The sequence below is a fragment of the Ceratotherium simum genome, chromosome 18, assembly GCF_057802395.1.
Source record: "Ceratotherium simum simum isolate JZ-2026a chromosome 18, ASM5780239v1, whole genome shotgun sequence".
Classification (NCBI taxonomy): domain Eukaryota; kingdom Metazoa; phylum Chordata; class Mammalia; order Perissodactyla; family Rhinocerotidae; genus Ceratotherium; species Ceratotherium simum.
Window position 1 is genome coordinate 40,275,793 of NC_141917.1, and position 12,641 is coordinate 40,288,433.

The 12,641-nt window shown below is 38.6% G+C and overlaps 1 protein-coding gene across 2 annotated transcripts in view; it reads left to right on the forward strand.

Moving 5' to 3' along the window:
* The window catches only part of ITGA2 (integrin subunit alpha 2), an 88,427-nt gene that overhangs the window by 65,122 nt on the left and 10,664 nt on the right, over positions 1–12,641 (forward strand). Inside the window, exons 17-24 of one of the 2 annotated variants that reach the window (XM_004422801.3) lie at positions 2,014–2,165; positions 4,462–4,572; positions 5,350–5,432; positions 5,869–6,010; positions 7,143–7,235; positions 7,837–7,913; positions 8,000–8,083; positions 11,733–11,835. In XM_004422801.3, the coding sequence (XP_004422858.2) occupies positions 2,014–2,165; positions 4,462–4,572; positions 5,350–5,432; positions 5,869–6,010; positions 7,143–7,235; positions 7,837–7,913; positions 8,000–8,083; positions 11,733–11,835 (845 nt within the window). The remainder of the gene's footprint in view (positions 1–2,013; positions 2,166–4,461; positions 4,573–5,349; positions 5,433–5,868; positions 6,011–7,142; positions 7,236–7,836; positions 7,914–7,999; positions 8,084–11,732; positions 11,836–12,641) is intronic. The other variant, XM_087443266.1, reaches the window with a different exon arrangement.

The window sequence follows — 12,641 nt, forward strand, 5'->3', positions numbered from 1 at the left end:
TATAAAATCGCTATGCCGTACACCTTAAACTTACACAGTGTTGTATGTCAATGATATCTCACTAAAACTGGGGAAAAAACATTAAGTGGCTAGTCTGCCTAAAAGATTAATTTGGAAAATATATTCATTGGCAGAAATGGCTGGCTGGTCACCTCTCCTGGCCCCGAAGCTTGGTTTCGTCTTGTGCGTCTTCCTTCCATTTTTGACTGTACTCCACCCCTTCCGTTGCCGCACACTAGAAAGGGCCTTTCTGCTCTCAGAAAATTCCCTTCCACTCGTTGTCCAGGGTCTCTTGCTATTGGGCACCTTTCCCTTTGAATCTTTTCCTTGACCTTCAGGTCCACACAGTCATGATCATTTGTCACTTAATTGCTTGGCAGTTGTAGCATGTAAGACATGAATCTCATCTTCACAAATTTGAAAAGTGAATTTATGAAGCATATGGTCTCTATTATTTATTGCATCCGGTGCACACTCCAGTTTCAAGTTAATAACATAAAAAAATTAATATATTGCCAATGTGACTATGATTTTTACCAAGCTGCTTGAAAAAAATGAAACAGTATTATCGTGTGTACTAACTTTGTCCTGGCTGCAGTCACCTCGCTGCCATTGTTTTTTCTTTGCATAATTTTCACCGCTTATTTTTAGTTCATTTGATTCTCATATATTTTATCTATCTTTGTTAACCTCATTAAGTCATTGGAGTAGGAAAAATTATACAACACCTCTAATAGATATTTTAAAGGTAACACGTAGAACTAATGTTTTTAGAAGTATATGCAACCTTTGAAATATTGAAAGGAATAAAATAGAGTCACCCCAAATAAGGCAGTTGATGGTATGAATAGTATCTGATCTTTGCTCTCACTTTTGGACATGGGGCCAGCAGACTAGAGCTGAAGTTTCTAATAGTTTGGACATTGGCTCCTGACATCAGTTTTTATCGCATTTGTTTCTCATTTCCATTTCCCTGGGCTAGTATTATTGTCTCTGTTTTGTAGATAAGGAAAGGTTAAGCAAATTCCCTAAAGCTCATAAACAGTGGAATTAGGATTCAAACCAAGTCTTCCTGATTCAAAACTTATTCCTGCAATGTTGCATGCCTTTCCCTATGTAAGCATCTAGAATATGCAAGGCACTATACGTGTTCCCTTAGAGCATCTCAGTTAATCTTCACAACTGCATAGAAACAGCAAGAACAAGGGCTCTGATTTCAAAATTACCCAAATTTTATTTCTGACCATCCCCTTGCTGTGTGAACTGAGATGAATTATTTTACCTCTTTTGTTCTGTTCATTATACGAAAAATAGGATAATAATAGCCACTTTCCAGGTTTATTTTCAAACTCGTGTAGGATAACATATAAGAATATGTTCGGGGCCAGCCCGGTGGCGCAAGCGGTTAAGTGCGCACGTTCTGCTGCGGCGGCCCGGGGTTCGTCGGTTCGGATCCCGGGTGCGCACTGACGCACCGCTTGTTAAGCCATGCTGTGGCGGCGTCCCATATAAAGTAGAGGAAGATGGGCATGGATGTTAGCCCAGGGCCAGTCTTCCTCAGCAAAAAGAGGAGGATTGGCATTGGATGTTAGCTCAGGGCTGGTCCTCCTCACAAAAAAAAAAAAAAAAAAGAATATGTTCAGTTGGAGGCACTCAATAACTGTTCCTTTCCTTTTCATACCACTGTGTTATGGATGGTGAAATCCATGGTTGAGGGAGTAATTTGACCAACTTCATTCAGTAGATTTCCTGGTGGCAAGTCCACTTTTCTCTCCACTGCTTCAAGCCACGTTTCTTTAAATCACGTTTCTTTGTATCCACAGTCACATACATCACACTAGAGCCAGAATTACAAATGTCATGGGCTTTCCACAGTTCACAATCCATCAACATAAAGACTGTTTTTTATTTTCTTAAAGTCAGAGGCTTCACCCAATAAGACACAATAAAGCAAGGATGCTCTATCCTTAAAAGTTTTTTTGTAATAACATTTCTTTATGATTTTTATCATAGCCATTATATATAACATCACAATTGATGCAGACCTATATTCATCCAGAGTAACCTCCAGGGGTTTATTTAAAGAAAATAATGAAAGGTACCTGCAGAAGAATATGATAGTAAGTCAAGCACAGAGCTGCTCTGAGTACATCATCCACATACAGGTGAGGCCTCAGAGTCATCCTTTTTCATCCCATTTCTTCTTAAGACTAATGAACGGTGAAAATCTAAAATCGAAGCTTATGTATTAGAAAATGCTTGCCATTCTAATTAGTGCTTTTCTTGTCTAATTCTATGAACAGTAAGCATATTTCATTTATACTAATATATGTGGTCACATTCTATTATTATATAAGTCAGTAGCATTAAATTTTATTTGGGATTGCAACTAAAAGGGCTAAAAATAAGATTCTTAAAAAATCAAAGACAGTGCTTTTTTAAATGTTTAGCAGGGAAAACTTTTAGTTGACAATAAATTTTATTTTGACATTGTCCTATCAGGGGAAAATTTTGTTCATTTTTAACTACTGAAAAGGACAATTCCAATTGTGGTTTCCATTAAGTTTAAGTTTTTCCATTGGGTTTATATTAATATAGGTGAAGGATGGTAGGTTATGAGGTTAAAATTATTTGCTCTAATCTTATACCATAATTACTAGAGTCTCATGGATTTTGAAACTCTCCCATGTAGGAAAAATGCCTCTCAGGAGAAAACTTCCAACAGGAAATTTATTTTATAAATTATGTGAATATTTCCCCCTAGAAACCACGTAATGGTATTTGAAAATGTAATTTACTCAAGAAACTATTTTTAAAAGAGCTGTTTAAGAACTTTCCTAGAATATGGTTCTTAGAGTTAAGATGCATAAGAGTTGCCAAGGGAACTTTTATAAAATGCATATTCCGGGTCCCACCCACCAGAAGTTTGGGTTTGAAGATCCAAAGAATATGCAGATTTAAGGGACACACCCGGATATTTTTGATGTAGATGGATGGTACACAGATCTCATCTCAAGAAATGCTAAGTATAAGAGTTAGAAAAACATAAAGTTATTGGTAAGATGAATTAAAATCAGTTGAGTTGTTTAATTTATTGTTCAAGTTGAAGGTTTCTTGTTTGTGAAGGCCTGGACTTTTTTGTTGTGAAGGTGCCAATTATACAGGTTCTCTAAAGGAATAGAAGCCAGCATCCACTCTCTCCTATCCTGTGCTAAGTGACGGATGAAATTTAAAATGTAATCCATTGTGGGGGAATGAGGACAACCAGACTATTGTTCGTCTATAAATCCTGTTCACTCTTATGTGTACTTGTGAAGTTTTCAGAAGGTGTGTGTTATTTTGGTCAGCTAGGAGATATTGCTTCAGTTAACACACCATATTTGATATCAGTACCAAAGTCCATTCTATGTGCCAACCCTGCAGCCAACTGAAGAAGCATTTTCTTATAGCCAGGAAACAATCCTAGTTGTCAGCCACCCCCCCCCCCCAAAAGGACTCAAGACAGGAGAAGTCCTACCAGTGAATGGATTAAGTGAAAATGAAGATATCACTTCTCAGGAAAAGGCAAATTTGATTTTTAGGGTTTATAGTTTGTATAGACGTAGTTCTTTCCTGACGAGAACTGGGATGATGTCTGTAAGAAGACTGCTAGATGATACTCGCAACCCTGCATTGGGATTTTCACACTTTTCAATAAATAAGAAGCCTCGGAAACTGGAAGTGGCCCATGCCTCCTGGGACGCTGCAGATCTTCCACCCTCTATATTAAAGGCAAAGAGGAGAAGTTGTACTTGTAGCTGGGTAGCGCCAGCTTCAATGGCTGTTGAGTGGTAACGTGCATCATATTATATGGGCAAGGAGCAGTGTGGCTTCTAACAGTCAGCTGGGGCCAGAAGTTGGGGAGTTGGATTCAGATGTGGGAATAATCTTTATCTGGTTTCGTAGAGCAGGGTTAGGTGCTGACTAAGGAAGAAAGTCCGCTTGTCCATTGCCTGACTGCCAGCCCTGGGCACCTTCCTTTTAAGGGCATAATATTCCCTTCCAGAGATTTGGTCAGGACACCTAAGGACTCTTAAATCCCGGCAATAGGAATTGGAAGGATGTAGCCAACAACTCAAGAGCTGGGTACTGACTTAGGGGTCTTTTGAACATTAAAACTGGACGTATCATCTAAATATTTATAGTTACTTGTGTATAAATAAAGAGATTACTGATGAGCTTAACTAAGAATTGCTGCTTCTGATTTTTACTGAACTCAAGTCTCTAAGGTTCTTCACAGCAGAGAGGATAAGAGCAGAATTAGGACAGAACAGAAGAAGCAAGAGTCTTGAAAATTCAAAACAATGATATTCTATATAATTGAGGGCGCACTCTGTTCTTAATTGTGAACACATTTGTAGTCATTTCTTGTTTTGAAGCTGCCATGCCCTATAGACTGACAGCGTGTCTGTGTGTGTTTAGGAGCCCTCGGATGTTGTCAGCTCTTTGGATCTGTGTGTGAACATCAGTCTGGAAAACCCTGGCACTAGCCCTGCCCTTGAAGCCTACTCTGAGACTGCCAAGGTCTTCACTGTAAGTGTTGCTGGAATTCGTACTCGCTAACACAGTTTCACAGTCACTGCAGTAGTGTTTGAAAGATAATTAGGACACAGCCTTTAAATTAATTTTCTAAATGAAATACACTTATATGTAAATTCATTGGCAGTTAAGCTCCGTGAAGGCCGGGGGTTTTATCTTCCTTGCTCGCTGCTCTATTCCCAGCCCCTTGAGCAGTGCCTGGCTGACCATAGGTGTTCAATAAATATTTGTTGAAGAAATAAATAACAGGGTCCAGCCCAGTGGCGTGATGATTGGGTTCGCACGTTCCGCTTCAGTGGCCCAGGGTTCACGGGTTCAGGTCCTGGACGCGGACCTACACATCACTCATCAGACCATGCTGTGGCAGCGCCCCACATGCACAGTGGAGGAGGATTGGCGCAGATGGTAGCTCAGGGCCAATCTTCCTCACCAAAAAAAAAAGAAAGAAAAAGTAGTAAAGCAGACCCCTTATGCTCACCACCCACTTAAAAAATAAAATGTTACCAGTAACTCATGAAGTTCTCTGTATCACTCCCCACCCCAATCATATCCACTTTCATTTTACTACCCAGGCGAATCATCATCTTGAATTTTGTATTTATCAACGCTTTTCTTTCTGATCTTGCTAAACATGTATATATTCCTAAAACACTGTTTAGTTTTGCGTGGTTTTTAACTTTATGTCAATGGAATAATACAATACGTATTCTTCCACAATTTGCTTTTTTAACTCAGGAGCGAATGTCTGGGGTTGTTTATCCTTTTTTGTAGATCCCTTTCTATAAAGACTGTGGTGATGATGGAGTTTGCATCTCTGACCTAGTTCTAGATGTCCAACAGCTGCCAGTTGCTCAGTAAGTTTTACTTTAAAGCTCAATGTAAAATGTAGAAATAAAAGACACATTAGATTACTTTCTTCAAATGAATGTTTATGGAGAATTTTTTCTATGAAAGAAACATCCATAACTAATAAAGATCTTTAAAATCTAAATTTCAATTTCTACCATCCATATAGAAGTAAAACAATAAGAAATATAAAACCATTTGTGTTTGGATGGTTCCCTTCCCTGTATTGGGATTAAAAGCTACAAAGAAGAAAACCCAATAGCATTTACTTATTTATTGTCAGTATCAGTTTACTATGAAGACAGTTTATTATTAAGCAATTTCTCAGTCTTCCAAATAAATCTAAAGAGTTTATTTTGGAAATAAGTGAAGTATTTGACTACTGGCCTTTTTGTTTTTTTTACCTTAATGACTTTTTTCTTTTTTCCTTTTTCCTTTTGACAGAGAACAACCCTTTATTGTCAGCAACCAAAACAAAAGATTAACATTTTCAGTAACACTGAAAAACAAAAAGGAAAGCGCATACAACACGGGAATTGTTGTTGATTTTTCAGAAAACTTGTTTTTTGCTTCCTGGTCCATGCCGGTATGTGATGGCACCCCGGGCTGACCGCTGTTGTGTTTCCTACTCCTTGTCAATTACGGTCTTCCTTATACTCAAATCTCCACATCCTCTGTGTTGTCTGAAGAAGCACTTTAACCCTCAGCGTGATCAATCCTAACTTTGGGGCTCCCAACTAGTTAAACCGCATGAGAACATAGCCTGGTTCTGCATCTAGAGCAGTTCTGCTTCACAGCTTGGGTCAGTTTTTCCTTTGCCCTGGGACTTGGCAGCAGTAGCCAGACACTACCGTAACTCTTCTCCAGCCATCTGTGTGATGAGGCTGCCGTCATGCCGCACAGATGCTACGAGCTGCGCTTGCTCTGAGAAATTAGAGTCCCACAGCTCAGACTGAGCTTCGTAAGCACAGGTCTCGCTGCTGCCAAGACGACGCATTCCAGCGAGGTCGCTTAATCATGTTGACTTGATCACTATACCAGGAACACCCTTGACCATGAATGTCCTCCTGGTCCTTCTTCTGCCACCAAGCAATGGAAAGGAGAGAAGGGAAAGGCTGAGACTTTTCCAAATTTGCTACTTGATAAAAGGATTGAAAAATGGTTTCATCTAGTTTAAAGTCAATGTGAACTTAATAGATTTAGGGTCCTAACCCTATTCTGACGTCAATGTTTAAATTTCCTGTGCCAAATGGCAACTTCTTATTTTAAACAGAAAAAAAAAACTGAGGAAAATTAAAAAAGATTCTTTAAATTATTTAAAATGTAGATAAACACTAACATATGCTTTTGTTTTCTTCTCTTGAAACTACTAATTTCAAATATATTGAGAGAAAGGGTATGTATTAAAAACAACATTTCTAAATATTGGATTAAAGTTAGTTTGTGCTTTTGAAATATAAGAACTATGATTTATCTATGGGGAAAAATTCCAGTAGCTGACCTCTCCTTTGGCTTGTTGGGTGTCCTGCTTAGCAATAAAAATAGTATATTAGCCACCTGGACGATACAAGACTTTCAAGTCCTGGGGGACAATAAATTACTTCATTGTGAACCAAGCTTACTGCTAAAATGTCCATGTGGTTTATACATCCTTCAGCCTGTATGTGCATACACACACACGTAGACTAATTGATCATTGTTTCCTTGGTCTCGTTCAGGTTGATGGGACGGAAGTAACATGCCAGGTTGCTTCATCTCAGAAGTCGGTTACCTGTGATGTGGGCTACCCTGCTTTAAAGAGAAAACAACAGGTACAACTTGCATTTCATCCTCAAATCCACATAGTGTCAGTTCATCAACGTACCATCGGCCCTAGTGTCAGTTCACCAACGTACCATCCTCTTATTAGGTGTCATTATTTGATAGGCATCACAAAATAGCTGGCTGCATATTTAGAGGTAGTTTTTAATATCAGAATGTTTTCTTTAAGTTATTAATACAAGTGGGATTCCCCCCCCCCATGCAATTCATTCCAAAAAGCACGTACAATATGGATTTTCTGAATATGTTGACCCATGCTGGTCGAAGTGCTGTACATAGAGTCACAGATATCATTTGTTAACCTCTGGTAAGCAAACGTTACATCAGCACAACGCTTTCAAATTCAGACAAGTATTTGTGCCTCTGACGTGACGGCTTGTATGTGTCAGTTGATTAAGCCCTTCTAATTCTAAAGGTGATGCATGCTGAAGCAAGGTGGACAAGTAAACAGGTGTTCTACAAATTTGAAAGCTTAAGGTATATAAAATTCAGAATCAGATTGGAGTGAGTTTACTTTTATAGGAAACTTTTTTTCATGTTGGCCCTGAGTACAAAGCATCACAGATTGATGAATTTTAATTTTGTGTATAGGTGACTTTTACTATTAACTTCGACTTCAATCTTCAAAACCTTCAGAATCAGGCATCTGTCAGTTTCCAAGCCTTAAGGTAAAACATAAGGTAGTCATGAATTGATGATGGATGGCTTTTATAATAGTTCTCTTTAAGTAATTTCCTAATGTTCATTTCAATAGTGAAAGTCACGAAGAAAACAAGGCAGATAATTCAGTCAACTTCAAAATTCCTCTGCTGTATGATGCTGATATTCACATAACAAGGTGGGTGAAGCAGTGAGCGGCCTGTGACCACTCCAATTCATAACACATTTGGCTCAAGATTAAACAATTCCTCTATATGCTCAGTCTTAACTGGAGAATTTGAATCACAATGTTTCTCCCTTGTCAACTAAAACAGAAGCCCAGAGACAAACTGGTGCCTGGGGGAATCTTGAGCAACTCTTTAGGTCTATTGACTGAGAGCAGTACCAGAAAGGCCGAGGACTAACCCTTCTGCCACATGCAAGGGGAAACCTCCCTGCAGGCCCTCAGAGGAGCTGCAAACCTTCCCAAGATGTCAAAGCAGAACTCTTAGGGTCCTGAGGAGTTGCCACCACTTTCTTCTTCATGCCTGTGTCCTACTGTCCACGCAAGATCTTTAGCAATATCCCTATTCCTGGACATTGAAGCTCCAAGCACAGTGCTTCGCACATAGTAGCTCCACCACAAATATTGAATCAAGTCACAGAAATTAGTTTCAGGGTGGAAAATTCCTGACATAACAGATTAGGAGTTTCTTCCAACCAGGAGGAAATGAGCCATTTTCCAAAGGAGGTCAGCCACGAAGAAATGCTTCCTTTTTCTGGCCTGCCCAAAGCAAGTAAACCTGAGAGCACGGGCTGAAAGGGTACTAGTTGATACCAGTCATCTTGAGTTGCTCAGAGAGACAAGTGTCTTGAGAAGTGAGTAACATGGAAACACCACAGGTGCTAATAAGTTGGTATCATCACCTTCACTCCCACTTAGAAGTGAAGCAGGGGCCGGCCCTCTGGCCTAGTGGTTAAGTTTTAGCATGCTCCTCTTTGGTGGCCTGAGTTCAGCTCCTGGGTGCAGACCTACACCACTCATTGGCGGCCATGCTGTGGCGGCAACCCACATACAAAATAGAGGAAGATTGGCACAGATATTAGCTCAGGGCCAATCTTCCTCAGCAAAAAAAAAAAAAAAAAGAGGTGAGGCAGGCTCATGGACCCAGAGACAGCAGAGTACAGCTATGCAGGTACACAGGCTGCAGGTGACACTCACCTCCAAGCCTGGGTACCAGAATTCTCTACCTGGTGAGGCACTAAGCAGCTTCCCAGCACAGATCAGTGACCCCTGGAAAACACACAGCAGTGTATTCCCAAGAAGCCAGGCTGCAAATTGTTCAGTGACAGCAGATTTCTCTAACTCCCACCACATCACTCCAGCCCCTAAAAGCCTGGACTATGTAGATCATCCAAGAGATCACTGAGCAAAAACAAAAAGGAAAATGTGTCATTCTGTCTAGAGCCTGAGACACATGAGCGAAGATGAAAAGAATGCTTCTGTATCAAGTGAGTTGCAAACTGTAAAAGCAGAAACCAAGTTCAGCCCAAGTCATCCATCCCTGAAAAATTAATCAGTAACTGCAGATAGCAAAGGACCCTCAGTTGCTAAAATAAGTAATTGAAAACAAATGTAGCCAAAGAGATTGATAGGACCACATTATCTGAATTTTTTTCTTCCTACTTATGATTCTTTCTCATCCTAAATGCTTTTTGTTAATACAGCCTTTTATGATTCTACTCTCCCGCCATGGCCAATTTTTTCAGATATTTTAACATGAAATGAATGTAAGATTGAAAGGGGACTAACATCTTAACTATGTATTTTTTGTGATGATAAATTGGATTCTAAGACATTCTGATGTTCTTTAAACTATATTACACAGTTAAAAAAATTAATATGGAGAAATATAAAGAATAAAGCTAAAGTGGCTCCTAATCCCACCACCTAGATAATTCCTCCTGATGATTTTTAAAAAGAAAAACATTAAATGTACATGGATAGAAAATCCAAGCATTACAGAAAGATACACAATGAGAACTAGAGTCATCCCTCCCCACCTTGTCTGGTCATCCCATAGATAACTAACTCAGCTGATTTCAGAAACATTCCAGATGCAAAGTTTGTTTATCTACCGGGATCTATGCATGTCACACACACACACACACACACACACACATTTTATTTACCCAAATGGAATGATAAAATTTTTCTGTACCTTGCTTTTTATGTAGTCTTAAAGAGGTTTTCATGTCAGGACATACAGATCTAACTTGTCCTATTCCTGGTGGATCAGAATTTATGTAACCAATTCAATATTAATGAAATATTTGGTTGTTTTGCATTTTTATTTTGTTTTGTTTAACCATCACAAGCAATGCTGTAAAAAAAGCTTTGGTTTTCTGGTGCAGAAGATTGGCCCTGAGCTAACACCTGTGCCCATCTTCCTCTATTTTGTATGTGAGACGCCTCCACAGCATGGCTTGAGTGGTGCAGGTCTGCACCTGGGATCTGAACACGCGAACCTGGGCTGCTGAAGCAGAGCATGCCAAACTTAACTACTACTTAGGCCGGCCCCTAAAAAACATTTTTTAACAAACATCTCTGCAAACTTCTTGAAAAAAAATCCTACCCAATTACTGAGTGGATCCCTTAGCAACCACCTTGATAACATATAAATGTGCAATTATATTGTGCAAATATGATGGGTGGAAATAGATGACAGTAGAATTATTTCTAAAGCAGGATCCCCCTGAGTGTAGCTAAATGCTATTATAAATATATTGATCAACACATAAGTAACTTAAGGAACACTTGAGTAACAAATGGAAAAATGTTGGATCTCTTTAAAATGCAAAAGCAGAACACATTAATCAATTTAGAAACTGGCTGTATTTAGGAGCTCCCACAAAGATCTTCTGGAAGGCAAAGGGAATAATTCATGCACATACAGCCAGGCTTTCTGTTTCAAATCCTAGTCAGTTTTCCCATTTTCCACGTAAGGCTGACAAATCGTTATTTCCTCTCATATACATAACCTTGACAAATACCACATCTATTTAAGTCTCCCTATGACATATTTTCCTTTTGAGAATTTGGAAAGGCTTTTTTTAATGCATAAAAAAAGAGAAAGCCAAGATTTTTAGTAAAGAAACCAAAAAACTCTATCTCAGAAAATGTCCAGTCCAATTTTTTTAGGAAATAGAATCAACATCCTATAATTAGGATAAATTGTTGGGAATGAATATTGCTTCTCAGACTCCTACCCTGCTACTCACCCCCTACCCCCAACAAAGCGACCCTGGTTGGAATCCAGTCTCAGAGCCCCAGAAATGAGTGAGGACAGGGAAGAATATCCAGTTACATTCTGGTCTGAGTAGTCCTGTGGGGGATCCTCTGACCTGGTTCATGACTTCACTTGCAAACCCTAGTTGGCAGTCCTAAGCTTATAAATCCATTCATCCGATCAACAAGGACTAAGTTCCACTATAGTAATACACCAGTCAATATAATAGCAATCTTGAGAAGAGTTTCACTATCAACTCTAAAGTAACACATTTGTACTTATTTTAGAAACTTTATAACTGATAAATATATAACATAAAGAATCTCAGCAGAAAGATCATGAAGGGATATATTTTGAAAGGAATTTGTTTTAGCCTTAGAAATGTATATGGGACCATAAGCCCATAACAACCATTTGTTTTCATTTAGTGTGTTTGTACCTAAGTGTAAACTGTTTTACTTCTAATATAAGCTAGATGATATTTAAATAAAAGAAATACTAAACTTCAAGAACAACAGCATAACTGAAATATTTGGCTTTACAAACATCATCCAACAGATCTACCAACATAAATTTTTATGAAGTCTCTTCGGATGGGAATGTTCCTTCTGTTGTGCACAATTTTGAAGATATTGGTCCAAAATTCATCTTCTCCATTAAGGTTGGTAAGCCTGTCATAAGGATGGAAAAATCAGGAGGATGGGGAAAGAAAAAAATGAGGCCAGGAAGAGAAGAAGAAAGTAAAAAGAAGTTGAAAGATACCAATGGTTCTCAAACTTGAGCATGCATTAGAATCACCTGGTGATCTTGTTAAAACACAGGTCACTGGGCTCCATCCCCAGAGTTTCCGATTCAGTAGGGCTGAGGTGGACCTAAAAATGTGCTTTTCTAACAAGTTCCCAAGTGACGCTATTGCTGCTGGGCCACGTGCCATACTGTGAGAACCACTAAGATAGATCACAGTTAAGTAAACAGCTGGGCTTTGTGCATAGTTGTGTGCCCTGGGTAAAGGATATATTTTGAAAGCAAATGTCCAACATTAATCAACAGAGTGTTAACATAAGGGTATCTCTGTGAGCACAAGTCTCGGGAATATAATTAGTATGCCAATTTATCCTTGGAAACCACTTCTATTTGAGAAGCTTACCATTTGTATACAAATATGCATTTTGTATGGTCATGCTAGGTAGTATCTAGAAATATTTTAAAATCAGTTTCTATTGGCTATTACTATGCAATTATTAATCTAAAAATTGTTATCAATTGTATAAAGATAAATTAATATGTGAAAGAATGACTATAATATAATAACATTATGTAAACTTTGGAAAGTAAAAAGAAAAGAATTCATCCACCACCCTAAGTCTATACAGTCTTTTTTCTGTACATTTACTACTACATTTTGTGCATTTTGTACAAACATTTTGTATATTTACTAATCTGTTACATGGTTGCAACTCTGCAATT